At 42.8% G+C, this 27,708-nt stretch overlaps 1 protein-coding gene across 2 annotated transcripts; it reads right to left on the bottom strand.

Annotated features, from left to right (window-relative positions):
* Positions 1–10,009: 10,009 nt before the first annotated feature.
* Positions 10,010–22,289, bottom strand: LOC309533928 (embryonic protein UVS.2-like). Of its 2 annotated transcripts, none has more exons than XM_082225608.1 (12): positions 22,076–22,289; positions 21,918–21,942; positions 20,840–20,980; positions 17,631–17,748; positions 17,046–17,224; positions 16,591–16,672; positions 15,814–15,941; positions 14,674–14,789; positions 13,785–14,010; positions 12,205–12,323; positions 11,661–11,883; positions 10,010–10,354 (listed from the first exon to the last, which is right to left on the bottom strand). In XM_082225608.1, the coding sequence occupies exons 1-12, from the start codon at positions 22,142–22,144 to the stop codon at positions 10,341–10,343; spliced, it is 1,440 nt and encodes a 479-aa protein (XP_082081734.1). In that variant the 5' UTR covers positions 22,145–22,289; the 3' UTR covers positions 10,010–10,340. The 2 variants fall into 2 exon arrangements, with proteins under 2 accessions (XP_082081734.1, XP_082081735.1); XM_082225609.1 differs by having other exon boundaries at positions 22,090–22,288.
* Positions 22,290–27,708: the final 5,419 nt, after the last annotated feature.

The raw sequence follows: 27,708 nt of genomic DNA, 5'->3' as shown, positions 1-27,708 counted from the left end.
CCAGCAGGAAGATTCTCTGCCCTGGAACTTATTCCTACAAAATCAGCAATAAAATCGGTGATGGGGAGAAAAAAGATTGCATATGACTGCTTAGAAAGTCATATGAACACCTCGGCTCTTTCTGGAAATCATTCATTGGCCTTATTTCCTATCCATGTACAACACTAGAAAAAATGAATATATTAATACCCTTTTATGCAGAGCCTGGCTAAAAAAAAGAGCTGATTGCTTTCCTTCTCAAACCTGCCCTTCAGCTTCTATTTCTAGAATGACTAGAATTTTATATGAAAATTTCACCCTGAAAACAAAATTCTGCTGCTGCGGAAAGAATTGCACTGGCTGTTAGTTGACTGCCAGGCGCTTGTATACAAAGCCTTTTACATCTTAGGACCAGGTTACCTAAACTACTGTTTCACCCTTACATGAGCTCTGCATGAGAGAGAGAATATGCCATAGATTAGACAGATTGGGGGAGGGGGCATTTCCCCATAGTTTCCTTATTTGTTCCAGTTTCAAAGGATGTGGGGGGTTTAGGGTGATAGTTTCCCTCCAAGGAAGAAATGAATGAATGAACAACTTGGAAGGACAAAATGAAGGAGCTGGTGAAGTACTCTGTGGGCATGAGTCACCACCAAGCATCTTGGTGCCCCTTGAGAGTCATTCCCTTCCTAACTCTTTAAGGATACTAAATCTTGTTTAGAGGTCTGCTGCAGGACTCTGAGTCATGGAAAACTTGCTTTACGGTGCGGAATCTTAATGCAAACCATTTCCTACTAAAAATAAAAATTAAGGGGCCCGCGTGTTGCTTCCCAAGGTCAGTGGTGAAATGTCTTCATTCTTCACAGTTCGTTGTCGTCTCTCAAGATTGCCATTGCTGCCACTTGGCTGCTATTGATATACTTAAATCTCTTGAAATGTCATTCTGTTGAATCCTTCCTTTCACTTTGTCTTCCTTAAAGATCTGATTTACAACACAAGAAGAAATATTTCAGAAGGGAAGCAAGTGTGCTGGAAGCTGTTTTGCCTAGTATGATGGAGGGAGGGGGGATTTTTGATCAATACTTTCCCAACTATTTCAGGGGCAGGAGGTGATGTGAAAAATAGCGCCCACAACATTACAGTTTTATGGCAGGTAAAAATGAATCTCCCCATGTGTCCTGTGGGCAGTTGGTCTGCCAATGGCAGGCATGAGAGAAGTGCCCCTTGGAAAGAACTATGCAAAACTGCATGCAAGTAGGCCCAGGAACATTTCTGCTAGGCACTTTTAAAGTTGATTTTGGGGCAGGGATAACTAAAAGGGATTGTTCCCTCTGACTACAAGCTTCACCTGCCAATCACATCTCCTTCTCCCTTCCTCCTACTCTTGTGTCTGTTCTCCCATCACCCTACTCTGACATCATGGCATTACGGTAAGCTTAAAGACATGGCTTTTGCTTTCAACCTACACTGATGTCTGGATTACTGAGGCACCACAAAGCATTCCAGGGGTCCCCAATTCAACTTGTCCCACCTTGCACAGCTCCTGTGTCACTCTGACAAGCCCCAAATCCTTCTGAGGCGCCTGCTCAGCCGTGCAATTCGAGATTTGTCCTAATTCAATGCATGCCCTAATACACATGTGCACGTATTATATTTTCCCTCCCCCACATTCAGAATCCTCAATTCCCCCCACCTCAAATATGGATCAGCATTTTTATAAATCTATGAGGATAGCTTGTCTGGAGATTATGCTCATGATTGTATGCAATAGTGCTTATCCGTTGTATAGCTGAAAGGGAGGGAAGATCTCCCAAGCTAATCATCTTGATTGATGGCTCAATGTCTTCTGTTCTTCTCGAACATTAACTACTGATTGCCATGACTCTTAAAAACAATGTGAGGGGGCTTCCTTGAAAACACAGTATTTCCGTTCCAGCCACACATCAGTGCTCAATGGCTCATTCATATATAACCCCAGTTTATACCAGCATTAAAAATCGGCTTGGGAAATAAGACAATTGATTGTCTCTTGGAATGACAACACTAAATCAAAAGTGCCATCAAAGTTCCTCTACAAGACTCCGTCAGAATCAAAATGAAGTTCTCAGTAGGATTAACGTGACTGAAAATAGCACCTGTAAAAGCATCATAAGCCTTTGTCTACAGAAATGCCATCTGCTGAGTTCCAAGATGGAAAATATGGAGGCCATGTTCACAGCATATATTTAAAGCATTATGATACCATGGCTTAGGGGAGCTGTATTCCCCTCACAACTCCCAGAGTTCCAGGTGAAGAGGGATTAATTGCTAAACTACTCTTTGTGAGGGGAGTAACAACTCTCAGCATCCTTAACAAACGACAGCTCCCAGAATTCTTTGGAGGAAGCCATGATTATTTAAAGTGACATCACAGTGCTTTAAAAGTATGGCATGAATGTGACCTAATTCTGAAAAGCTCTGAAGAAGTGATTCCCAGGCCAGGGAGTTCATGCCATGAAAAGAGCATCAACTGGCCAGAGAGAACTGTTGGAGCATCTTCTTCCTCAGCTTCCCTGGGGCTCCTTAAGACCTGTGTGCCCTGAGGGAAGGCAGAATTGGAGATGGTCTGGGTAAGGAGCACATGCCATCAGCTCGTGCAGCAACCATCTGTGGCCTCACAGAATTTTGCTGTTCCATGTTTTGTAACCATTTGCTTGCTTCAGTATTTTTACAATTTATAATTCAGAGATGGATGAAATGAGAGGAAATACATTTGTATAATGGGTTCTTCCATTTTATCACTTGTTCCTTCTAGTTTTGCCACAATTTCATCTCTCAGTCTTGCCAGTTCTTTGTCATCTTATCATTTCTGATCCCATTTTCCATTTCATTCATCTCTGGTTTAATTTCATTCCTCATTTCATCCATCTCTGATCTGAAAGATTTTATTTGTTCAGCAAATATCTGCTGAAGGATGCCAACAGTAAGCGGTGAGTCCAAAACTGCCTCTCTGTCCTTTATAGTATTTTTTTTCTGGTACTTGCCATACTGAAATGAAAAGAACAGACTTTCTCCTCTTTTTTGCCCCATTTTGTCTTTTGACATTGCTAAAACTTTTCTTTCTTACATCCCCCATTACCACCTTAAGACAGTCACAGCTATATATCTTCTTATGAAAAGAGCACAAATAGATTTAGTTCATTTATAGCAAACAACTCCTTTTCCCATGGAGGAAATTTCAGTTGGCAATGATACTTTCAGTTTCTAGAGAGAGCTTTCATCAAAAAGCGATTAAAAAGTAATCCACTAATTCTTAACACAGAGAACTCCCTAGTCCTTTTAAATCTTTCTTATGTCAAAGCATAGATCAAGCTTTTTGTTCTGAATCCAACACTTTAAATATTGACTTTTCTTCTTACACCCAAAAAGTAGCTGATTCGCCAAATGTGGATTTTCACTGACAGATGCAGGACTGATGGGATTTGTACTGCACCAACATTGGCTACCCCTGCCCCAGGGACTAGCAGCTGAGCCTCAGCAACAATGCTTACCTCCCCACAACCCCACAGATAATGGTGAGCAAGTTATATGTATTCGCTATCATGTCCTGGATTCAATTGTCAGGGAAATTGCATTTCCAAAGCCAAATTCTATGTGTGATGGCAGGTGCAAGTTATGGGCTATAGACCCACATGCACAGGCTTTTCGCGTAGTCATTACACACTCCAATAACCAGACAAATAGGCCTTCTGCAGTTCCCCAAAGAGCCAGACAGGGATGGAGGGAATTGCACCATGGAAAGCTGAGGGCAGGCAAATCTACTTTTGCACCACCAGTATTTAATTGTAGTAGATTGAATCTGAATGACTAATTCTGACATTTTAAGAATCCTGTCATTCAGACCTTGGATCTAGCTGAGACAGAAGCACAGGCTTATAAATATTGACCACCCAACAGAAAGCTATCATACTATAGATATTACAAATATAATTAAAGTGTCAGTAGACGAGGTACTAGGTGAAATTGAATGCTGCACTGTTGCAAGCATTTCTGCTTCCCTGACAGAACACTCTCCCCTCTCCTCCCTCCGTGTGCTGTTCTGGAGGTTCTTCTGACCCACCCCAAACCAATTGGTTTCACAAGAGATTCACAAACACAGTTTTCCTTTTCCAGAGAGCTTCATAGTTCTGACCAAGTCTTAAAATGTAACTACAGTACATTCTTTTATTAAAAGAGCCTCTTGTAGAAGCACCATTGCCCTGACAAAGTGTACGGCAGCTTCCCATCTTCCTAATTTTTTCACTCACTTTCATTAAAAATTTGTTCACACTCATTGTCAGGGGTACAGGGACAGAGGCACAGGGAAGACAGGAAATGGAGAGCGATGGAGAGGAATCCCAGGACAGCGAGGAAGAAGATAGCAATGACGCAAGGGATTCCATGAGTCTCTCCAGCGAATCAGAGGATTCTCCGAAGGGGGCGCCTGTGGTAAGGGCAAGGGGAGCCCCAGGGGGAAAGTGTCAGGAGTGGGGGGCCAGCAGGGGACCCCAAGGCGGCAGCTGGGAATCAGGGCCAGCCTCCCCACCAGAGCGTAGCGAAGGGGGGGGGAGGTTCCAGTGTGTCAGAGGGAGCAGCTCTGGTTACGGAGAAAGGGGAGGGATCAGAGCAAGCCGTTCTCCCGGAAGAGGAGGAGGGCAGTGAGGGGAGTAGCATAACTGTCAAAAGGAAGGTCAGAGGTTGGGGGCGCGCGCCAAGTTCAAATGAGGAGGCGCGCGGAAGAACAGGGAGCCCGGAGGAGGAGGGGCCAGGTCCCAAAGCCCGCAGGAGGGGGGAGGAGCAGTCTGGAGATTCCGCTTCAGGAGAATCCAGGAGGGGAGGAGCCCCGGCGGGCAGGAAGACCCTGCGGAAAAGGAAAGAGAGAAAAAGGTGGAGCAGCGTTAGCTTATTAAACTGGTGTAGGGGAGGGACCGATTCAGAGGGGACTTCTAACGTCTAGGGCTAAGAGACGCGGGGCTGCACGCCTCGGTTGTGGAACCAGTAATGAACTGCAATAAACATCCTTGTATATAAGAAGAACTTGGCGTTGGTCTTTTGTGAGCTGGGACCTGAGGCAGCCCTGACACTCATTAATCTCATAGGACACAAAACAGTTTCTATTTCTGTTACAGAAAGGCAGTTCCCTGCAATCTTCCATATTCCCAGGGTTCTCTGGTTTGTTTCTGCTCTTTTCCCTACCTTGCTATTTGACCCATCTGGTTGGCCATTCTGAGAACAAGATGCTGGGCTAGAAAGGCCTTTGCGCTGAACCAGCAAGGCTCTTGTACAACTTATACAATTGCTATTCATGTAGACAATTTTGCAATTTAAAAAATCTCATATCTACTGCCTGAATCCTTTTGAGATTGAAGTTGGGAGCTCCTTCAGACAAAAGATGGGCTTTACTCCTGAGTTACGCCCTCTCAAGCTCTCTTCTACAAGATTACACATTCGAAGGGCTTTCTGGTCCATGCCTGGCTTAAAGCTAAAGAGCTGTAAGAAGGGTTGACCACCAACTGTTCGTCTATGGGCAGCAGATAACCTCCATGTCACGCACTATGGTCAGATTATCGCATTTCTATTTATAGCAATTATTTTGAAACTTGTAGCTATACATTAGCATATGCAGGTCTGATGCAAATCTGTGTCTTCTGCATATTTTTTTTGTTCCTTTGTTTGGTGATGGGTTTCCTTTTTCCAGCCAAATTCCCAGCAGTGATATCAGCAGCAGTCCAACCCGTCAGCACCATGCTCGCCCCAACTGGCCAATTGATATCAGAATTAGGAAAGCAGGAGAGCCAACTCTAAATAGAGCTTACCAGCTGTGTATCTTTGACCAGAGACTCTGTCTCTCTCTCTCTGTGTGTGTGTCTGTTATGGCATCAGGACTTGGCATCCATAGGCACTGCTAAGACTGAAACCTCAGCAGGGAGCCCACTGCCTCTGCAGCCTAAATTCCTTGCTTCTCCTCCTCCTTGTTCTTCTGCTAGTCCATCTGTCCCCTGGGAGCAGAGAAAGAAACAGCAGCCTCTCGCCCTCACCCTCTAGGTGACTATGCAGATTGTGGACTGCATATTCTTTGTGTTATACTGCCACCAGCAGGTGATAAATACTTAGCAGGGTTTTTTTTTTTACCATGCCTAAAAAGAAACACATAGGATGTACGTTAACTATTTCATGCAGCTGATGAAGATGAACTTTCACATTGCCATGAGACTCTTTGTTCTTTTTCCTGCAATAGGTCAGCGTGGTTTGATGTCAGAGTTTCCACACTATTCTCTTATCTGCCATCAGTGACCATTCGCATGTTTTTCATTCTCATGGTTATTGCGTTGTTATTCATTGAATTATTTACTGCATTTATACCCAATCCTTCCACCTGAAGGAGACGAGGGCAGCAGTGGAAAGAGCTAACCTTCTGTCCAATGGGATGATGTCATCAGGAAAGGCCAGCTGGTGAGTTAGCATAAAGCACTTGGAAAAGCCAGACATGCCTCACTTCTGTTACCAATGCTACTGTACTTATATGATTCCATTATGGCCTTTCCCTTTACTTCTTTTTTCAACTTTTTTTTGTAGCATCCTATACAAACTAGTAGCAAATTCATTCTTTAAGTGCTGATTTTTATGTAATCCCAATGGCACTATCCATGGACAAGAGAGGTATCAGCAAGCTTGAAAGAACATCAAGGTTTGCAGAAGTGTAAACACGTATCTAGAAAAGGAGGGGGTAAATCCATTTTTGTTTTTGAACTCAGCTCAAAATGCTTAAATCCCTGTGCAGTTTGGAATGGAAATACCCAAGGACACACCTTCCCCCTGCCCATGCACTGAAGTAATCTTCAAAGGCCCACCTCCAGGTGCCAACAATATCTTGAGATGAGGGTGGACCATTCATTCTCTATGTGGGCAAGTTCCAGTGCGGTGTAGTGGTTAAGAGCGGTGGCCTCGTAATCTGGTGAACCGGGTTCGCGTCTCTGCTCCTCCACATGCAGCTGCTGGGTCTCAGCCCCACTCACCTCACAGAGTGTTTGTTGTGGGGGAGGAAGGGAAAGGAGAATGTTAGCCGCTTTGAGACTCCTTAAAGGGAGTGAAAGGCGGGATATCAAATCCAAACTCTTCTTCCTCTTCTCTCTGGTAATTTCATGTTCCTTGGCAGAGGTCAATTTCAGAGTAGCTCAGTTGTTCAGCCTATCCACCACATTTCTAGGGTAGGCCTGGTCCTACCAATCCCAATTGTTAGCATTGTTGCCCTCCAACTAAGAAGTGAAAAGCTATTCACTGGTATCCATTAGGGATGGGGAAGAAGTTCAGTTCAGTTTGCTTTTGAAGGTGAAACTACCCAATTCACACTTCCCTGAGCAACATGTGAACCAAAACATAGCCATCCTTTGAAATTAACCCTTCTCTGAATTTTTGCACTGCAGACAAGTATCGTGTACAAAAATGCATATACTAAAAGAAAGTGTGCATAAAAATGCATATACAAGTAAAAAAATAAATAGTGCGCCAATGTGTATATCACAGAAATTTGCTTTGCAAAAATGTGTATATTAGGTAAAATTGCACACAAACTTGCTTATATTAGAGATTCTCACTAAAATGCTGGTGAATTTTCATGAGAATTTAGAAAAAAAGAATATGCAGACTGATGAGGAAATGTAGAGAACTGAAGACTGGGGGGTGGGGAGAGAAACAGAGAGAAACGGAAAATGACAGATTCACCCATCTCTAGTATCTGTATAAGAAACCAACATTTCCCTCCTCCTTCTCCCTCTGAGTTTTCAGTTTTCCTTCCTCGCTCTCTTCTTTCTCATGGCTTCAGGCTTCAACCCCCAACCATGACCATTCTGAAGCTTGCTCTAGCAGCAGGTTTGGGACGTCAAGGCAAAGCTTGGAAATTTGGCACCCGCTCTGTTCAGCTGTTTGTTTGTTTTTGCAATGTTTATTACACCATACCCCTGCCCTGCCCACACATTTTAGTAAGGAAAAACAGGCCTTTAACATTTCAGTGTCATGTTGCAAACTGTCATTCTTCCTGTGCTGTCAGCTACAGAATCAGATCCATGTTTCCCAGTCCTTTACCCCCACCCTGCACCCCAAGAAACCAACCCCTGCAATTTATAGGTCAAGGGTCTACCCAAGAAATCAAAGCACGTTTAAGCTCTGCTCCCTGGGAAGATTACAGAAGCAAGAAAATGGGAAGTGTTTTCATCATGGTGCAATCTACCACCAAATGTTAATGTTAACCAGGCAGAGAAAAAGCATGTGCTATTAACTCCCCTAAATGAGGTGAGCATATACTCTCAAAGCCAAGAGCAAGCAGTTTGCATGCCTATTCGTTGCATTCTGAGGCATTCATTTTCAGCAAGGAGAATGTTTCTTCAAACCACTTCCATCTTACTTAGAATGTGGTTGTCTCCGTTCACCCTAAGTAGTGAACACTGTGGTACGACTGTGGTACGAATACAGTGGTGCCTCGCAAGACGAAATTAATCCGTTCCACGAGTCTCTTCGTCTAGCAATCCTATTAGCGGATTAGCGCTATTAGTGGTTTAGCGGCTATTAAAGGCTTAGCGGATTAGCGGCTAAAAGGCTATTAGCAGCTTAGCGGCTTAGAAAAGGGGGGAGCGTAAAAAAATCAGAACACTCGCAAGACGTTTTCGTCTTGCAAAGCAAGCCCATAGGGAAAATCGTCTTGTGAAGCAGCTCAAAAATGGAAAACCCTTTCGTCTAGCGGGTTTTCCGTCTTGCGAGGCATTCGTCTTGCGGGGCACCACTGTATTGTGTATGGTTGTGTTCAATTAGTAAGTATACAACATCTAGTTTACATACCTTCATGATTCTAAAATGTGAATATGGCTTTGTTCATGTTGTAGAGTTAGAATGGACCGCGAGGGCCCATCTAGCCCAATGCAGGAGTCTTTTGCCCAACATGGGGCTTGAACCCACAACCCTGAGATTAACAGCCTCATGCTCTACCAACCAAGCTATTGCAGGAAGCCTGTTTGTACCCTTTCCCTTGTAGCCAGTAGCAGTTGGACTGGTTTAGCCGAGCTGCCCTCCTGATACTGCCCTCAATACAGCTCCCCTGACTGGGGCTGGCGGGGTGGCAATGAGGTTGGAGGCAATGAGGCACACCACTCATGCTCCCGCTGGTGCATCTCCATAGCCCTGCCCCTGCTGCTGCTCTGTCCCATCCCAGTGCCACTAAAGTATGTTATTGTGATGGTGATGTTGAGAGGACAATAGCCACTGTCTGCTTGCACATGTGGAGCAAGGGGAGATAGTCTTGGCACACCTACAACTTCTCAACTGGTACCATGAAGGGGCAAAGGAAGGGGTTTGGGCCACTGAGGGGAGTGACAAAATGTCGGGCGGCATTCACTGTGGGGCCTTGCAACACCCAGGTCACGCATCTCTCCTGGGAGAGAAGCGGTGGCTTGGGTGTGCACAGGCTCTATGCTGCCCAAACGGTCTGCCCGCTGCCTCCCTCCCCCCAGCTGTAAGGCAGCTGAGTGGAAGGAGGCAGGCAGACTCAGGAGGCCCCGTAGTGTGGCTTGCACCATTCCTGGGCGCGCTGACCCAGGCGCCTGAACGGCTTCCTCTGCCGCTGGTACCATGGAAGGCTTCAAACAGAAATCATGAGGTTCTTCTGGTCTCCAGAACCAAATGATAACTGCAAAGTGGGCTTGTGGCCTTCTACAGGGCACACAATTCCCTGGATGCCCATGTGCTGCCAGCACAGAGAAGCAGTCAATTAAGTCATAATGATGAGCCATGCCCCCAGCACACTCTGTGCATCAGCATACACACAACACACAAGGCAATGCCACTGATTCCTGACTTGAATCTTGAAAAACAGGGATATAGGCACTTGCCACTAATAAAACCACTGGACTTACAAGGAGAATGATGGGCATTTTCCATTGGGAAAGACCTGTGCACCTAAATAAGGAAGACAAGGCAAGTGCACTGGAATGTGAGCAGATCAAAGCAATCTGAATGCGAACCATGGACTTTTAAAGCTTTACTTAACATATTTTGTTACATAGTTCAAGGTGCCACCAACAGATGGCTAGTAAAAATGGCAATTGAAGAGATACGGCACAGAATAACTTCTCCTTGCCTGCTTCAATTGCTCCTTGGTGCTTTGGCAAATCCGGCGTACAGTTCAGCATTCTGCACTTGAGAGTATTTATGTCATTACTGGGAGAAACTGATCAGTCTTTAAAAAGAAACAAAGCACAACACCAGCAAGAGGCAAAGACAATCTGGCATCCAAATTTCCACCCTCTTTCTTGTTTGCAGTTCAGGACGAAGGCAATCCTCCCACAGGCTGTTCTTCATGATGGCAAAACTGCAATGACAGGTAAAGTTTGTTTCATCTGTCCATGCTCATGGAAACTCTGCTGAAGGATTAAAATAGCCTAGGCTTGAGGCAGGGCGCATAGCATTAATATTGTTTGCTGCATTTATGAATGTAAGCACTAAATGTGGGTTAGTTCTAAAGTCATTAGTCTGGAAGCATGGGCAATATTTTGACAAACCATTGCTGGATAGAGCTCATGACTGGGCTAAACTGTGGTCTGCTTACAGGCAGTATGGTGCAGTGATTAAGCATTGGATTAGTACCTGGGATACCAGGGTTCAAATCCCTGCTCTTGCCATGAAACTCACTGGGTGACATGCACCCAGTCAGAGTCTTTCAGCCTAACTACTTCACAGGGTTGCTGTCAGGGTAGAGAACCATGTACACCACTTTGAGCTCCTTGGAAGAAAGATGGGATCTAAATGCAATAAAGAAGCACAAGGGCCTTTGCCCTGGTGGTCCACTTCTGGCCCACCTGTTTTTATACCTAAGTGAGCTGTAAGAAGGGCACTGCAGGGGCTGGCATACTAGCCACTCCCCCTGCAAATGAGACAGGAATGGGAAATTGCAGTTGTCCTTTTGCCCATCTTTCTGCATTAACACACACTTAGATACAAAGGCCTTTCAAGCAGAAGGTCACTGATCCTAGCATATTGCCCTTAGCCTTTAGCCCTCTTCAGGCATTCAGGGAATGGGAGAAAGACAAGCACACCAACAGTCAGGAAAACCCTGAAAGAAGGCTCTCTGTTTCTGGAAGTCCCCCTCAAACTCATGGAGGGAATTGGGATGGCCTGTATGGAGCTTGCACCATTGTCCCTGCAGTCTCCTCCCTCAGGTTCGAAGAAGGCTTTTATCTGTCTGGAAAGCAATATGGGGTATTTTCTTTGTGTCAGGAAATGGGGGTGAGGTTCATGTTATTCTTCCTCACAACATAACCGTCAAGTTGACTTAGGGCCTATTTTTGTATTGCTATACATAACCCAAACTTCTCATTACAGGCTTTATGCCCAGTGTGGGGAGATACTTGGGCCATATGGGCCCCAGGCTCATTTCCCTGTTGAGGCATTTGCAGCCTCGGTTACTTGACACTCCTGTGTCAGTCTGCGCATCATGTCACTATAACTAGATAACTGGTGTATTTCCATTTAACCAAAATTCTGAAGAACACAGATGACTCACATATCCCTCAAGGCAACAATTCCACAATAGGAACAGATCATTATTTCTTCCCCACATTTTTTCAACACAAAATCTTGCCATCCCCCACCCAGATACCCTAGCAACAGTACTTAACTCATTGAGTAGTCCAGCTTAAACCCGGAATATTGAGAAACAACGTCACTGTAAAATTCTATACGTAGAAAGCTCCCAGTGGAATTGAAAGCTGGAACCTCTGTCTTCCCACAAAAAGTGCCAAGAAGTGGAGAGCTGATGTCGCTGCCATCACGAAAGACAAGTCTGTCATAGTTGCACCCAGCAGCTTCCTCCAGGTCAAAAAAGTCCATTGTTAGGGAGATCTGAAGGAACCACAGTAAGGGCACCAATTTCTATGTGTAGCATTTTATCTAAATTCAACAACATCGTATGCACTAAAGCAAGTGAGCATTTGGATTTGAAAATACATATATAACATGCATACCCATAAATTAACAAGGCAGATCTGGAGCAAGCTAGATTTCATCACTCAATGCAGGAGTAAACAACACATTGGCTACCCCTGATCTAACACAATCTTTTCTGAAGAGAGATTGAGATCAGGTCTTTAGGGGGAAAGTAATGAGCTGCATAAAGTTGTTGCCCTAGCCAGGGAAGCCCACCCCCCTCCTCCTGCCCCTTACCCTACTTCCTGCTGGAGCACTGATAATCCATAGGCATCTTTTGCTGGGAGGGTATTTTCTTGGGAAGTTTGGAGAAGTGACCACTCCATGAGTGCTCGTGAAAGTCCCTCCACATATCACTGTGATGAAAAGAATGGGGGGGGGGGTCAATGGAAAAAATGGAAAAAAATAGTATGTTTAAAAATAATGTTCACTCTAAATAAAGGACACTCATACGGATGCAAGAGTTCACCCAAGCCAGTCTGGTGTAATGGCAAGAGTGTTGAGGTTGGATATGGGAAATCTCATTCATGAAGCTGATGGAGAGCCATGAAGCTCTCTCTTAGCGTAGCCTTTCTTACAGGCTTGTTGTTAGGTGGAGGGTAGGCAGGATACAAAATCAGCAAGAACATAAGACACCAAGAGAAGAGGAAGAGAAATCAGCATTAGGAAAGGTGGTGAAAACTCTGCCAGGTCTTGACTGGTCCCACCATGACTGGTAGGTAGCTAAAGTCTCCACCAATGAACATGTTGAGAAGCAGGAAGAAGATAACTGTGGTCCGGCACTGCTATCCCTCCATTGGGCCATGGAGTTGATTTTCTTTTTCTTTCCTAATCTGAATCCAGTGGGGAAGGCCTGTAGTTTAGCCATAGAACATCAGCTTTGCATGCGGAAGGTCCCCGGTTCTCCATCCCTGGCAACTCCAAACAGGCCTCTACTGACCCTGGAGAGCAACTGCCCATCTGCATAGACAATATTGAGCTAGGTGGACCAATGGTCTGACTTTGCAGGAGGCAGCCTTCCTATGTGCTTCTCCCTTTGTTTGATTTATCTATTTATTTATCTCACAAGATTTTTCTCACTTCCTTGATTGTAATGTAACCTCAAAGCGGCTTACATAAAGAATAGAATTATCCACAACAGAACAGTTAGAACCAACTATACTAAATGTTCAAAAATGCTTAAAACCAATGATAAGTTCTAAACCAGATCAAAGCACATGTCAACACTCTGCACTATTAAGAGTACAGGGAAGGCACCTGCCTGGTGAAACTAGGCAAGAATTTCCAAAGGGTGGGTGCTTGCAAATGTGGAATGAGGATTATGTGGCACCTGCAACAGGATCAGGTCTGCAAACTGAAGTAGCTGAATGGGCATTTCAATAATAATAATAATAATAATAATAATAATAATAATAATAATAATGATAACAACAACAACAACAACAACAACAACAACAACAACAACATATTTTTAGTGAGCATTATTATTTATTATTATTATTTATTAAATTTGTATACCCGCATATCTCAGGGCGTATTTGGGGTAAGGTATGTCTGAGCAAACATGTTTCAGATGGGTGCAGACATGCAAAGATGAGCAATTAGTTTGAAGTCCATAGACTTCTAAGGGGGTTGTTGTGAGAGCAAATGGATTTAGAGAATTTGGGTAATTCAGATCCAGGGAAAGACAGCATAAAATTAAAATACTCTTGGAAAACTGTTCCACCAGTGCTTGTTTTTATTTTGCATGTAGTGTATGTGTTTCTTTCCTAGCACTGATGCTTTCAGCAAGTAGAGAGAGATAGAGCCATTCATACCATGTGCATAGGAGGCTGTGAAACCCTTTGATGCAACAGCCTCATCACTCACAAACTCCACAAGCATCATGCTTCCAGAAGACACCACTGCTGGCAATTGCCCCTCCCCACATAACTTGTCAACAAGAAGACGGGCATTTCTGTTGTTTCCATCATAAATTCGGATGTAGTCGGAGGCACAGTTTGGAGAGCGCTGGAGATCCAAAACATGAAACTTCAGGAAGACCTAAAGCAGAAAAAGAAAGCCAAATACATTTTAGCTTGACTGGGCCCTGATTCCCAGGATTCTTGGGGTGGGGATATGTGCTTCAAACGTACAGTTGTATATATAGCCTGGTGTCACGTACTTGAAATTAACCTGAAGAGTAATGTTGTGTCAGTAAGTTCTGAGCAACTCCTGAAACAGACTGCAACTCCTAAAAGTATACAAGTAGCAAGAAGGAAGAAGGAGGAGGAGGAGGAGGAGGAGGAGGAGGAGGAGAAGAAGAAGAAGAAGAAGAAGAAGAAGAAGAAGAAGAAGAAGAAGAAGAAGAAGAAGAAGAGTCGTAGTAGTAGTAGTAGTAGTAGTAGTAGTAGTAGTAGTTTGGATTTGATATCCCGCTTTATCACTACCTGAAGGAGTCTCAAAGCGGCTAACATTCTCCTTTCCCTTCCTCCCCCACAACAAACACTCTGTGAGGTGAGTGGGGCTGAGAGACTTCAGAGAAGTGTGACTAGCCCAAGGTCACCCAGCAGCTGCAAGTGGAGGAGCGGAGACGCGAACCCGGTTCCCCAGATTACGAGTCCACTGCTCTTAACCACTACACCACACTGGAAAGGTCCATTCCCTGCCCTCCTCTTATCTGTTGTATAATCATGATAGATTAAACAATGATTTGAGCATCCTTACCTTTCCTTCTGGGATTTGGATCAGCCATAGGCATGTGACATTTTGGGGGTATGAATATGGGTAATTATTAGAGGAGAAGTTGCCTCTTCGATTACGAAGCACAGTGCTACAACAGTCTAAAGAGCAGAACAGAACAAAATAAGGGGGAAATGAGATGTGCAAAGGGAAAATTCCAACACAACTTTCTGTTTATCTATCCTTGCACTCTGTGAGGGAGAACTCAGTGTTCATTAAATATGTCACTGTTCAACCTAGTAAAGGTTACTCCTGCTGAATGAAGAAATTAAAATATGCCTGTTAACAATATCACACACACACACCAGACAGCAAATGATTGTGATTCATGACTTGAGCTCATTACATTATGACCAACATACAGTGCAGTATACAGTATTAGCAAAATGTTCCTCATTATGATGAGTGGGGTGGGTGTATAGAAAAAGGAGGACTTGTGTTTTAGGACTGTTGGGGTGTGTAGGGGAGTGAACTCTGTACACTGAGCATACAGAGGCACATTAAACACCCCCCTTCCCTATAGGTTCCCAATTGACAATGCAATCCAGTGATAAAGGGTTGGCCTTGCCTTCAATGCAGCAGCATCCCCATGCAGGTGCCGACTGCAAAGAGAAGATCCAAATGATGATAGATGACCAAATACTGCACATTCATACACATACTGCACCTGCATGGGATAGCACCTTGGGAAAGGCTCTCCTTCCCAGCACAGGTAGCTTGCAAAGAGGGCCAAGTGTTGACCAATTGGGATGGAATAATATGTTCTTGAAAGGGGGGGGGGGGAATGGCTATTAGCCATGATGGCTATGCTCTACCTCCCTAGCTGGAGGCAGGGATGCTTCCGAATGCCTGTTTTTGGAAAGCATGGAAGGGAAGAGTGCTCTTGTGGACTTCCCCACTCCAATGGTTTTTTGTTTTTTTTAGTGTATTGATAGATGTGCCCTTTCAAGTGCAGAGTAAATGATTCACTGTTTTCAAAGCATGGCATTGGGAAGAGAAAGTATGTTAAGGTGAGGTGATGCCCATCTAGGTCACAAAATCTGGCAGCACTAGCTGATCTCAAATGTTATAAAAAATTAACAACATCAGATGGGAAACTACCCATGTAGCATTCTGAACACTTACTGCATCTGTAGAGCTTGTTGATTTTTTTCACATCTAGGTCGCTGAGTCCTATTCTCTGACCAATTGGTACAGATGCATTTGGGATGGGGACAATGGTTGCTTTCCCGGGAGCACTAGAAAAATCGTATCTGCAGAATACAGGAATGGATGTGCTCAGCAAACTCTGTTGGGTCATTGTTTTATAATGCAACATCTACAATAATATTTGCATGGAAACCACCCTAGGAAATGAAGAATAAAAACTTCACAGACATTGTGTTGTCCATACATACATGCAAAAGATTTGGGGTTCAGCAACAATATTGTACCAATGTGGCAATGAAACACTTTTGTTCAGTCCCATGACTTTTCATTTGTATGGTTCCTCAGGGTTCTATACTGTCCTTTTTAACATCTACATGAAGACATTTGAGAGAGGTCATCTGCAGTTTGGGGTACAGCTTCTTCTCTGTCTCTCCCTATCCAGCAATCCCAAAGATGCTGTAAATGTTATAGATCAGTTCTGGCTGTTAGTGGCATGAAGTGGGTGGGATGAAGACTAACAAACAAACAAAATCCAGGCAAGGCAGAGGTTCTTGTGATAAGTAGGAAGGGTTTCAGTTTGGATGTTCAACCAGTGTTGGAAGAACTTGCACTCCCTTGCAGCTTCAGTGTGTTCTTGCACATTGCTCCAGGGAGAAGACAGAGATGAAATTACGGTATATAAAAGAGGATCCTTACACTACAGTTAAGAGCAGTTTTGTCTGAAAAGAAAAGGTGCCCTGAAACACAACTTACGGGCCATAATGCATCACTGAACCATAGTCATACGGAAGACCCAGATTATTAGAGTCCACTTTCTCGAAATTCCCCTGTTCTCCTGTAAAATATGAGAGTAAATGAAGCAGGCACTCAAAGGAGAGTTAGAACACAGGGGGAGAAAGAGAGAGAAGAATGATTTTAACAGGTACTTGTGAAAATAAAGATGTTGTTTACTTAGCAACAGTTTCTCTGCTGAAGCCCTTGTGAATTTCTGAGTCCCTTTGAAACAAGTGCTTGGGTTTGCTTTTAACCTTTTGTTGGAAGCTCAGAGTGACTGGGGGGAGAAATATTTATTTTTACATGGTTTAAATGCAACCTCTGCTCAGAATTGAAGATATATGCACAATATACAATATAGAAATGTTTTTGTTTAAATAATCCTCTACAGCAAGCAAGGATTAAAACTGTTACTTGAATGCTGGTGGACATACCTGCTGTGACATACTCCAAGTGGATTTTAACATACTTGTCTCGGTCGTTCCGGGCCTGTTCATGTATGAAACCCAGGGCATGGTTGATTTCATGCTGAATTAATCCTTTATATATGCAGCCATTTTTTGCCAAGCCCAACTGCTGTTTGCCTCCAATCTTTCCAAAGTAAGACCAGCACCTGAGAACATGGAAAGCAAAAACCTGTGCCATCACATAAAGCCGTGGCCTACAGTTTCATTTAGTACATTTATAACTTGCCTTTCAGTGTCATACTCTCATATTTTACCCTGTGAGGTAGATGTTCTCTCGTCTCCTTTGCCTGTTTTGGGGCAAGATCAGGGTTTCAACCACCTATAAAGCATCCTCTCCTACTAACACCAGCTTTTCCACACTGTTGGACTCCAACTCCCATGTACTCCAGGCAGCATGGCCAGTGGTCAGTGATTATGGGAGCTGGAGTCTGCCAATATCGGGAATGCAACAAGTTGTGGGGAAAGCTTCAGCAGAAGAGAAGAAACAGAATTACAATATAATTCCAAGCAATAGTAGTAGTCCTAGATATCATCAGGAGAGATAAAACTTACCTATCTGCAGGGGAAATATTTATGTAGTCATGTTCTGTTGAACGCCTGATAAACTGAATACATGTCAGTGTGACAAATTCTTGCATTGCTTCAGCTATCACAGTCCTCTCCTCCACAGCTAAAAAAATGCAAGGGAGAGAAAGGAATGCATTGAAAGTTCCCATATTATGTGTGTGGAATTCAAACAGAATATGTTTTGCCAACATGGGAAAGTTCCCTGCACTCCTGGGTATACCATTATGAAATATCTCATGTAGAACAGGGCTCCTGGTGTGTGTAAAGGAGGATTTCTTCCATGTAAACCTTCTTCAAAAATTATCCACCTAACTATGGCTACTCTCTGCATATGGTATAGCAGTGAAATCGTGTCCAACATTCTAGGGAAACATGAATGCTGGAAGCAAGTGGGTGCCAGCACTCTCTCTATTGCTTACTCTATTGCGTACACAGACCACTTCAGCGCTTGTTATGTCTGTTGCGTAAATGCTTTTTATTATGGGTTTTGGGTTTGTTTGTTTTTTGCAATTGTACAAAGATATCAAAGTATAAAATGGGTATAGCAGACTTGGTTATGTCATATACAACCCAACACATTTGCTGTCTGATTCATGTAATTGATGCTGCAACCCGCTGCCTACCAAAGCCTGTGCCACAAGAAACTTTAGGGTGCAAATCCAGCTCAATTTAACTTAAAAATGTCTGGCCTTCAGATCCCTCTGATGATGATCTTTCTAGTCATCTTCAGATAGGGGTAAGGCTGTAGCTCAGTGATGGAGAGCATGTGATTTGCATGCAGAAGGTCCCATGTTCCCATGTCCCTGCCATCTCCAAGTGGGACTTAAATAAAACTGCTGACTCTGGAGAGCTGCTGCCAGTCCATGTAAGCATTACTGAGCTAGATGGACCAATAGTATAACTCAGTATAAGGTAGTTTCCTATGTTCTTATGGCTCTTCTGAAAATGATGACCACAAGCCAACATCATTATCCCAGAAGGTCTTGTGGACTCTCAGTCTCCTATAGAGTCAGAGGCCAACTCTGCATAGGAGGGGAAGGAGTTTCTATACTCCAGATAATGGAGCAATGGTTTAGACCTTAGATTAAAATTTGAATCATCCCACCAAATTGGTTTGCTGTCCTCAAAGTCCCTGCTAGAGAAGTCAATGCCAGAGGCTGAGGCTATTCATTGGTGATAAAGTGCATTGCTCCATGGCAAAGTTGCAGCTTCACTTGAGGATCAGGACTCTGGCTGTCAATTATTAAGATGCACTTGGGGATATAAGGACTCCCTTGAGCTTTGGAATGTATCAGCTATTGTGTGGTGGGGTGGCAGTGCTCCCCTGACCTCCTGACAGTCTCATCGCTGTTGCCCATTAGGAAAGAGAAGGGGAGGGGTAAGGCAATGGCAAGGTCAGCAAAGTGCAAACACACTGCTGGAGCCAATTCAGCACGCCCATTGGTGTGTTTGCACCATGCTGACCTTGCCCCACCTCTACATCCCGGTAAGTTCCAACAAAGCAATACAAGACTAGGCGAGTACCATCACCCCACCATACTTGGCTCTGCTTGGGAGCTGTCCTGGGTCCTGCAAGACTGTAACCTGCTGCCTGCTCCAGTTTTGTGCTGCCTGTGGTGATTGCACCTCAATCAAGGTTCCCAACAGGAATAAGGCACCAGCCTGATTAAGAATTGGGTAGTATCACCAACCCAACTGGGACATGGGTGGTGCTGTGGGTTAAACCACAGAGCCTAGGACTTGCCGATCAGAAGGTCGGCGTTTCGAATCCCCGCGACGGGGTGAGCTCCCGTTGCTCGGCCCCTGCTCCTGCCAACTTAGCAGTTCAAACGCATGTCAAAGTGCAAGTAGATAAATAGGTACTGCTCCGGCGGGAAGGTAAACGGCATTTCCATGCGCTGCTATGGTTCGCCGGAAGCGGCTTAGTCATGCTGGCCACATGACCCGGAGGCCAATAAAGCGAGATGAGCGCCACAACCCCAGAGTCGGTCACGACTGGGGCTAATGGTCAGGGGTCCCTTTACCTTTTATGGTGTTGGAGGAGACTCTTGAGAGTCCCATGGACTGCAAGAAGATCAAACCTATCCATTCTTAAGGAAATCAGCCCTGAGTGCTCACTGGAAGGACAGATTGTGAAGCTGAGGCTCCAATACTTTGGCCACCTCATGAGAAGAGAAGGCTCCCTGGAAAAGACCCTGATGTTGGGAAAGATTGAGGGTACAAGGAGAAGGGGACGACAGAGGATGAGATGGTTGGACAGTGTTCTCGAAGCTACCAGCATGAGTTTGACCAAACTGCGGGAGGCAGTGGAAGAGAGGAGTGCCTGGCGTGCTCTGGTCCATGGGGTCACGAAGAGTCAGACACGACTAAATGACTAAACAACAACAACATCAACATCAACATCACCAACAGCCATGGCTCATGAATTGCTATGGAAAAGAGCTATTGGGGTTTTTGGAGGGTTATATATATATATATATATATATGCAGGTTTTGGTGTCTTCGGGTGTCTTCCCGTGTAAGAGTCGGGGTGTCTGTGCGACGTTTCGACGAGGTCTCACTCGTCATCTTCAGGCTGGTGCTTTCGGCTTCTTGTTACTGGAACAGAGCAGAATCTGGTGTTTGAGTTCCTATAAATACTGTTGAGGGGTGTGGTGTATAGCCTCCAACGAGTGAGACCTCGTCGAAACGTCGCACAGACACCCCGACTCTTACACGGGAAGACACCCGAAGACACCAAAACCTGCATTCCTGTACCCGTGAAAATCTACGAAAGCATATATATATATATATATATATATATATATATATATGCAGGTTTTGGTGTCTTCGGGTGTCTTCCCGTGTAAGAGTTGGGGTGTCTGGGCGACGTTTCGACGAGGTCTCACTCGTCATCTTCAGGCTGGTGCTTTCGGCTTCTTGTTACTGGAACAGAGCGATGACGATGAAGATGACGAGTGAGACCTCGTCGAAACGTCGCACAGACACCCCGACTCTTACACGGGAAGACACCCGAAGACACCAAAACCTGCATTCCTGTACCCGTGAAAATCTACGAAAGCATATATATATATATATATATATATATATATATATATATATATATATAAAATGGATTTTCATTCTACAAAAAATTCATTATTAGCAAGAATGAATGCTGGAAAAGGCCTGTTGTAAAGCTTTAAATAACATACAAAATTCTGTAGAGACATTAATTGGAATGTTGACCAGCCCATCTTCTGATCTAGGCCAAACACATCTCTGATGGCATTTCATGGCACTTCGCTGTGTTCTTCGTCTGTAAACAATATCATCCTGATGCATAAATGTCTCTCCTGCAAGGATATTATTATTATTATTATTATTATTATTATTATTATTATTAGTACTAGTAGTAGTATGATTTCATACCTACCCTTCAGCATAAGGTTCCAGACTGGGTGACATCAATGTAACAATGCAATTTTAAAATCAGTTAAACCAACTTACAGTCAGAAGAATAGGTAGATCTTAAATATCTCCCTCTCAGATGTCAAACACCAGCGTAAAGCTGTGTGGAAAGTTGCCTGGATGCCTGAGATGAACAGCAGGTCTACCCATTTAGAAATAATGGAGGGCTAGACCAGGAATGCAAGTTTCTCAGAGCCCTGCTCATTTGAACAGCAGGCAGGAAGAAATACTGCCTTGTAAAACAAAACAAAAACCCAAACCCCAGAAAACAAACAACCAATCCTGTTTTCCTTCCAGTTTATGAACTGAGTACCAAAGACCATATGACCACCCATCAATAAATATGTTATTTATTTAGCATGCTAACCAAGTTCATCAATATGTTGCAAGATTTAATAGTGATGAAGACCTCATGGAAAGTAAAGTTAATCTCAAATGTATAAAGCAGGAGGTGCTGAACAATGCATTCTTTTATTAAGGTCAGCAACTTTGAGATCAGACTGCTACTATAAAGGCACCCAGGGTCAAAATCCACCGAGCATTTCCCTCCATGAGCTCAAATGAAGTGAATGGGAGGAGCTGAGTGACAACACTACTCCTGTTGTTGAGCAGCTCCCATTGTTTTAAATGGAAGTCATGCTGAGGGGCTTCCCAGAAGACCTTCCTCCCCTAAGAGTGGAATCATAGACACCCAGATCTGAATGCTATCTTCTCAATTACATAAGACAGAAAAACTCTACAACAATCTATAGAACAACAGCATGGCATAAGCACGACATTGAGAGCATGACATCTCATAAAACAGGCATAAATCAAGCTCACCTGTGGCCTTGCCTTCCTGGATTCCCTGAAAAAGAGGGACATCTTTTTAGGGTGCAGTATACTTAATCACTGAAATGTAAAATTACAACAGAAAATGCAGGAAGTGAGTTCGAGAGAGAGAGGTCTAGACAGCATCTTCAGCAGCATCAAGGACACACCTGGACAGGTTTACCTGGTGTAAACCTCGGAAAGGACAGTAATAAGGTTGATAGTGATAGAAGATTCATCTTTGGGTTGCTTCATGTGTTCTTGTAGGTTTTCGGCAGCTTCGCTTGTTGAGCCCTAGCTATGTGCAACTTGGATGAGGTTTTTTATATGGAAAAAGGCTGGCTTTAATCTGCGCAGAACAGCTAGATAACACGATGTATTTTCACAGAAACAAACAAGCTGTGGGAATTCCCAGAAGAGCTGTCCGAGTATCATTTCATGCTACTTTATCATTGGAAGGAGGGGATAGGATAAACAAATGTTGCAATATGAGAAAAGCTAATTGTTGTGTGACTAACACAAAATGCACTCATCTATAAATAGGTGAGGACTTTTTTAAAAAAATAGTTTGAGTATTGGAACTATGAAGCTACCCTTGGAGCTTGCATGCATACACAGCAGCATCTCTGAACACTTCCCCACTTGGAGGGGAAGGCGATTGCCCCTTGGATCCCCATTGCTGACAAGAGGGAGCTGTCCACTGCCAACACAGCAGTCTCACAATGATTCAGTTTGCCATGCATAGGCAGGCAGATGAAGGCTTCCAGATAAAGGCTTCCAGGTCTACTTCTACTGAAAACAACAAAGAGTCTTGAGGCCCTCAGACAAAGAGACTGGAAGATCTATTGAAATGACTTGTTAGGCGTTTTCTATTAGATTTCTGTGAATGTGTTTTGTATCAGTGTGGGTTGCCTGAGGCCTTGGACCTAATAACAGACCTGGCAACTTGCCAAGAACCTCTTTCTTCAGGAGACTGGAGGATTGTGATCAATTGCTGGTATTTTGATTGGCCAAGAGACCTATGAAGAGCGGGTGGGCTCTCTCTCCACCATTCTCAGTTGAGGAATGTTGGGATCCAGCTATCTGTTAAGTTGCAGCTTGAGGGACACTCAGGGCCCAAACTACATATGAAGTTTACAATAATTTGTTATTGAATGCAAACATTTTTGTCAGCATGGGAGAGGGGCTTAATCTGGATTGGGGGCCTGGCATGACACGGGGAGTAGGGAAGGCTTTAATCTTTTGCCCCCATGCCAGGGTCCTTATCTGGCTCAGGACCCCTATACTAACAATTTAAGAAAGCGAAAGCTTGTACTCTTGAGGAAACTCTATGATTTATATCATGCGTAGCATGGCCCTGAGAGGAGGACGGGGAAAACAGAGTTTTGGGGGCTCTGAAGCATCTTAAGGCCCACTGTAGATCTGATGTGGAAGCACTAGATGTCAGGGCGTCCATTGGAGCTTTATGCTGTGAGCTTCCATCTATGCTTCACTCGTATAATTGTAAATAAATGCAAATATTACAAAATGCCATAACCCTCCTGTGACCTCCTTTCCAAGGAAACTAGAACTGTACAAGCACCACTTCTCTGGAAATGCTCACCACATGGAAAATGTAGACGCACAAAACAGCCTGTTGTCAGATCCAGAAGTAATGTGAAATCATATGAAAGCTATGTTAAGAGATGAATGTTTTCCCTTGATACTGCTCCTGCAGGGGCTTTGTTCAATTCAACCCATTGCCTGGAACCACCTTCCCTTCACCATGCAACAGGTTTGCTTCTTTTCTGCTTTCGGTCTTGTTTCAAGTCCTAGTAGTATGACAGCTTTTCTTCAGTGATCCTTGCCTTGTTGTAGTTCTTTTCTTTCATTGTCTTTTTTTTTTTTTTTTTTTTTTTTTTTTTTTGCATTTTAAAATTTTATTGGTTTCCAACCAATTATACATTTTATCCATGTTACAACATTCTTATCCAATTTTTGACTTCCTTCAACGTTACTGACAATCATTCGTAGTTATCCTTTCTTACACATTCCAATCTTACATATTGCCATTTTCCCTCCCTTCTTTCATTATTTTTAATAGACAATACTTATTAGGTCTTTACAGTGCCTCTTTAAAACCCACTAGCGTTGTATTTACATCACAGTTATTTTCCAGATAACCCACAAATTTCTCCCAGTCTTGAATAAACTTTTGATCTTTGGTATATCTAATTTTCCCTGTTAACCTGTCAAGTTCTGCATATTCTATCAGTTTTTCTCTCCACTCTTCCACAGTTGGGATTTCCTCCTGCTTCCATCTCTGAGCTAACACAATTCTAGCAGCCGTTACCGCATACTGGAAAAGTTTGCGATCTTTCCTTTCAATATCCTTTCTTACCATACCCAATAGGAAGATTTCTGGTTTTTTAACGAAGGTGTATCTCAGCATTTTTTTCATTTCGTTGTAAACCTCCTCCCAAAACCTTTTAACTTTTTTGCATTCCCACCATTGATGATAGAATGTCCCTTCTTTTTGTCCGCACTTCCAACATTTATTGTCTACCTTATACATCTTTGCCAGCTTCACTGGTGTCATATACCACCTGTAAAGCATCTTCATCATGTTTTCTTTCAATAAGGTACACGCCGTAAATTTTATATTCTCCTTCCATAACCTATTCCAATCTTCCAGTTGGATACTGTACCCAAAGTCCCTCGCCCACTGAACCATCACTGATTTCACTTCTTCATCCTTCGTATTCCATTCCAGCAGTATTTTATACATTTTTGACAGATTTTTATATTCATTGTTTATTATCTCTTTTTGGTATCTAGATTCTTTTTCCTCATAGCCCCTTTCCTTCACCTGTTTTTTAAACATTTCATTGATCTGAAAATAGTGCAACCAATCGTATGTAAACCCTTTAACTTGGTCGTATGATTTTATTTTCCACTTTCCTCCTTCATTGGTCACCATTTCGTCGTATTTTCCCCACTTTCCTCTCATATTGATTTTCTTTACCCCCATTATCTCTAACGGGGATAACCAGTGGGGGGTTTTTGGTTCTAATATGTTTTTGTATCTGTCCCAGACCTCTATTAACGCGCCTCTGAAAACGTGATCACTAAACCCCTTGTGAGCCCTCTTTTTGTCGCACCATAGGTACGCGTGCCACCCGAATCTGTTATTATATCCTTCCAAATCTAGAAGTTCTTTATTTTCCAACTTTACCCACTCTTTCAACCAGCACAAACATGCTGCCTCGTAATACAATCTCATGTCTGGTAGGGAGAAGCCGCCTCTTTCTTTTATTTCAGTCAGTAATTTAAATTTAATTCTGGGCTTCTTCCCTTCCCAGACATATCTCGAGATCATCTTTTGCCAATCTCTAAAATCTTTTGTGCCTTTTATTATGGGTATAGTTTGAAATAAAAATAACAGCTTAGGGAGCACCATCATCTTAACCATTGATATTCGCCCCCAGAATGATAATTTCATTCTGGCCCAGGTCTCTAAATCTTTTTTTATTCTGTTCCAGACTGGGGTGTAATTATTTTGATATAAATCAATATTCTTTCCAGAGAGCCATATTCCCAAGTATTTAACCTTTCTAACTACCTCAATCCCTGTTCTTTGCTGCAATAATTCAATCTTATCCTGATCTAGATTTTTAACAATCATTTTTGTTTTCCCTTTGTTCAATTTAAATCCCGCTATTTTACCAAATTTACCCATCTCATCTAAAATCTCCTTTATACTTTCTATCGGCTCTTCCACCGTCAGGACCACATCATCTGCGTAAGCTTTGACTTTATATTCATTGTTACCTAATGTTACCCCTTTAATTTGTTTGTTTTGTCTTATTGCATTTAATAGGGTTTCCAGAATCACTATAAATAACAGTGGCGAGAGTGGGCACCCCTGTCTTGTTCCCTTAGCTATTTTGATGTTTTCAGATATTACATTATTGACTATCAGACTTGCTTTTTGCTCTGTGTAGATTGCCCTTATGCCATTCAAAAATTCCTGGCCCACCTCCATCACCTCTAAATTTTTCATCATAAAATCCCAGACCACATTATCAAACGCTTTCTCCGCGTCTACAAAGATTAGACATGCTGGTTTGTCACACCTGCTGGATAAGAATTCAATGATGTTAACTATATTTCTTGTGTTATCACTTATTTGTCTTCCCGGCAGGAACCCAGCTTGGTCTTTATGTATGATTTTTGATAATATCTTTTTTATTCTTTTAGCTAAAACACCGGCAAAGATCTTATAATCTGTATTTAATAAAGAAATGGGTCTGTAGTTCTTAATTTGAGTTGGGTCCGAATCTTGTTTTGGAATTATTGTAATAAACGCCTCTTTCCATGTATCTGGAATATCCCTTTCTTTTAATATATTGTTCATTACTTCAATCAGCGGGGTTATCAACATGTCTTTCATTTCTTTGTAATAACTTGATGTGAACCCATCAGGGCCCGGTGCCTTCCCTCTTTTTAATGCTTTTATCACTTCTTCTACTTCCTCCCTGCATATTAAGGCATTTAGTTGTTCTTTTTGATCTGTCGGAATCTTCCTCAGCATCTTTCCTTCCAGATATCTTTCTATTTTTTCTCTGTTGTTCCTTTCACTTTTCCTGTATAGCTGTTTATAATAGTCCACGAACCCTTTCCTAATTTCTTTTGGGTCGGTAATTTCTTCTCCATTTAGTTCGATTTTGTTAATTAGTTTTTGTTCTTTTCTTCTTTTTACCTGCCAAGCAAGCCATTTTCCAGATTTATTTGCGAACTCGAAATTTTTTTGTCTTAACCTTTTTATATTCCATTCGACCTCATTATTTATTAACATAGCAAATTGGGTTTGTAGAGCCTTTATTTCCTGCTTTATCTTCTCATTATTAGGTTTTTTAATCAGCTTTTGTTCATTGTCCGTAATCTGTCTCAGGATCTCTCTTGTCGTTTTTTCTTTATTCTTTCTTTTCCATGCTTCTTGTTGGATACATAAGCCCCTCACCACTGCCTTACTTGCGTCCCATACAGTACTCAGTTTTGTCCCTTTATCTAAATTATCCTTAAAATATTCTACCAGTTTTTTCTGTATTTTTTCAGCAAATTTTTGGTCGGCCCATAAATTATCATTCAGTCTCCATCTGAAAGTTCGCTCTTCGACTCCTTTTAACTCCATCTTAATCGGATTATGGTCTGAGATAACTTTGGCCTGTATTTCGACATCTTGAATCCTTGGTGTTAGTTCACTCGAGACCCATATTTGGTCTATTCTTGACATTGATTGATTTGGTTCCGAGTGGTGCGTAAATTGTTTTTCTAATGGGTGCCTGAATCTCCAGATATCAATTAGGTTACAGTTCTTAATCATCGTAAAAAAAGTCTTAGGCAACCTCCCTTCTTTACTCTTTGCTTTCCTTAATCTATCCATTTCTGTTGATACCACACCATTCATATCTCCCATTATTATAATCTTTTTGTCCAGGTATTCAAAAAGTTTTTCTTCCAATAGTCTAAAAAATTCTGTCTTATTCCCATTTGGAGCGTAAATTCCGATAATTATCAATTCTTCGCCTTGCCATTTAATTTGGGCCGCTATTATTCTTCCTTCATCATCTTTAAATAATTGACGGGATTCAATTTTGTTTTTAATATATAGGACAACACCTCTTTTTTTCTTTTTGTCCGAAGATATAAATTCATTCCCTAACCTTTTGTTAATGAGGATTCTCCTATGTTTTTTGGCCACGTGCGTTTCTTGAAGACATATAATGTCCAGGTTCTTCTTTTTTAGAATGTGTCCAATTCC

This window comes from Podarcis vaucheri (genome assembly GCF_965113315.1).
Source record: "Podarcis vaucheri genome assembly, chromosome: 1".
NCBI lineage: Eukaryota > Metazoa > Chordata > Lepidosauria > Squamata > Lacertidae > Podarcis > Podarcis vaucheri.
The sequence above is the reverse complement of the archived record's forward strand: the minus strand, read 5'-3'. Positions and strand labels throughout refer to the sequence as shown.

What these genes read in the sequence shown, in the direction of transcription:
- LOC309533928 (XM_082225608.1), bottom strand. Translation starts at nt 22,144, where the DNA reads ATGAATCTTCTATCACTATCAACCTTATTACTGTCCTTTCCGAGGTTT. An exon ending in CTTGGAGTATGTCACAGCAG is followed by an intron (nt 16,673 to 17,045) that starts GTATGTCCACCA and finishes CATATTTTACAG; the next exon opens with GAGAACAGGGGAATTTCGAG. An exon ending in TCCAAATCCCAGAAGGAAAG is followed by an intron (nt 14,011 to 14,673) that starts GTAAGGATGCTC and finishes TTTCTGCTTTAG; the next exon opens with GTCTTCCTGAAGTTTCATGT.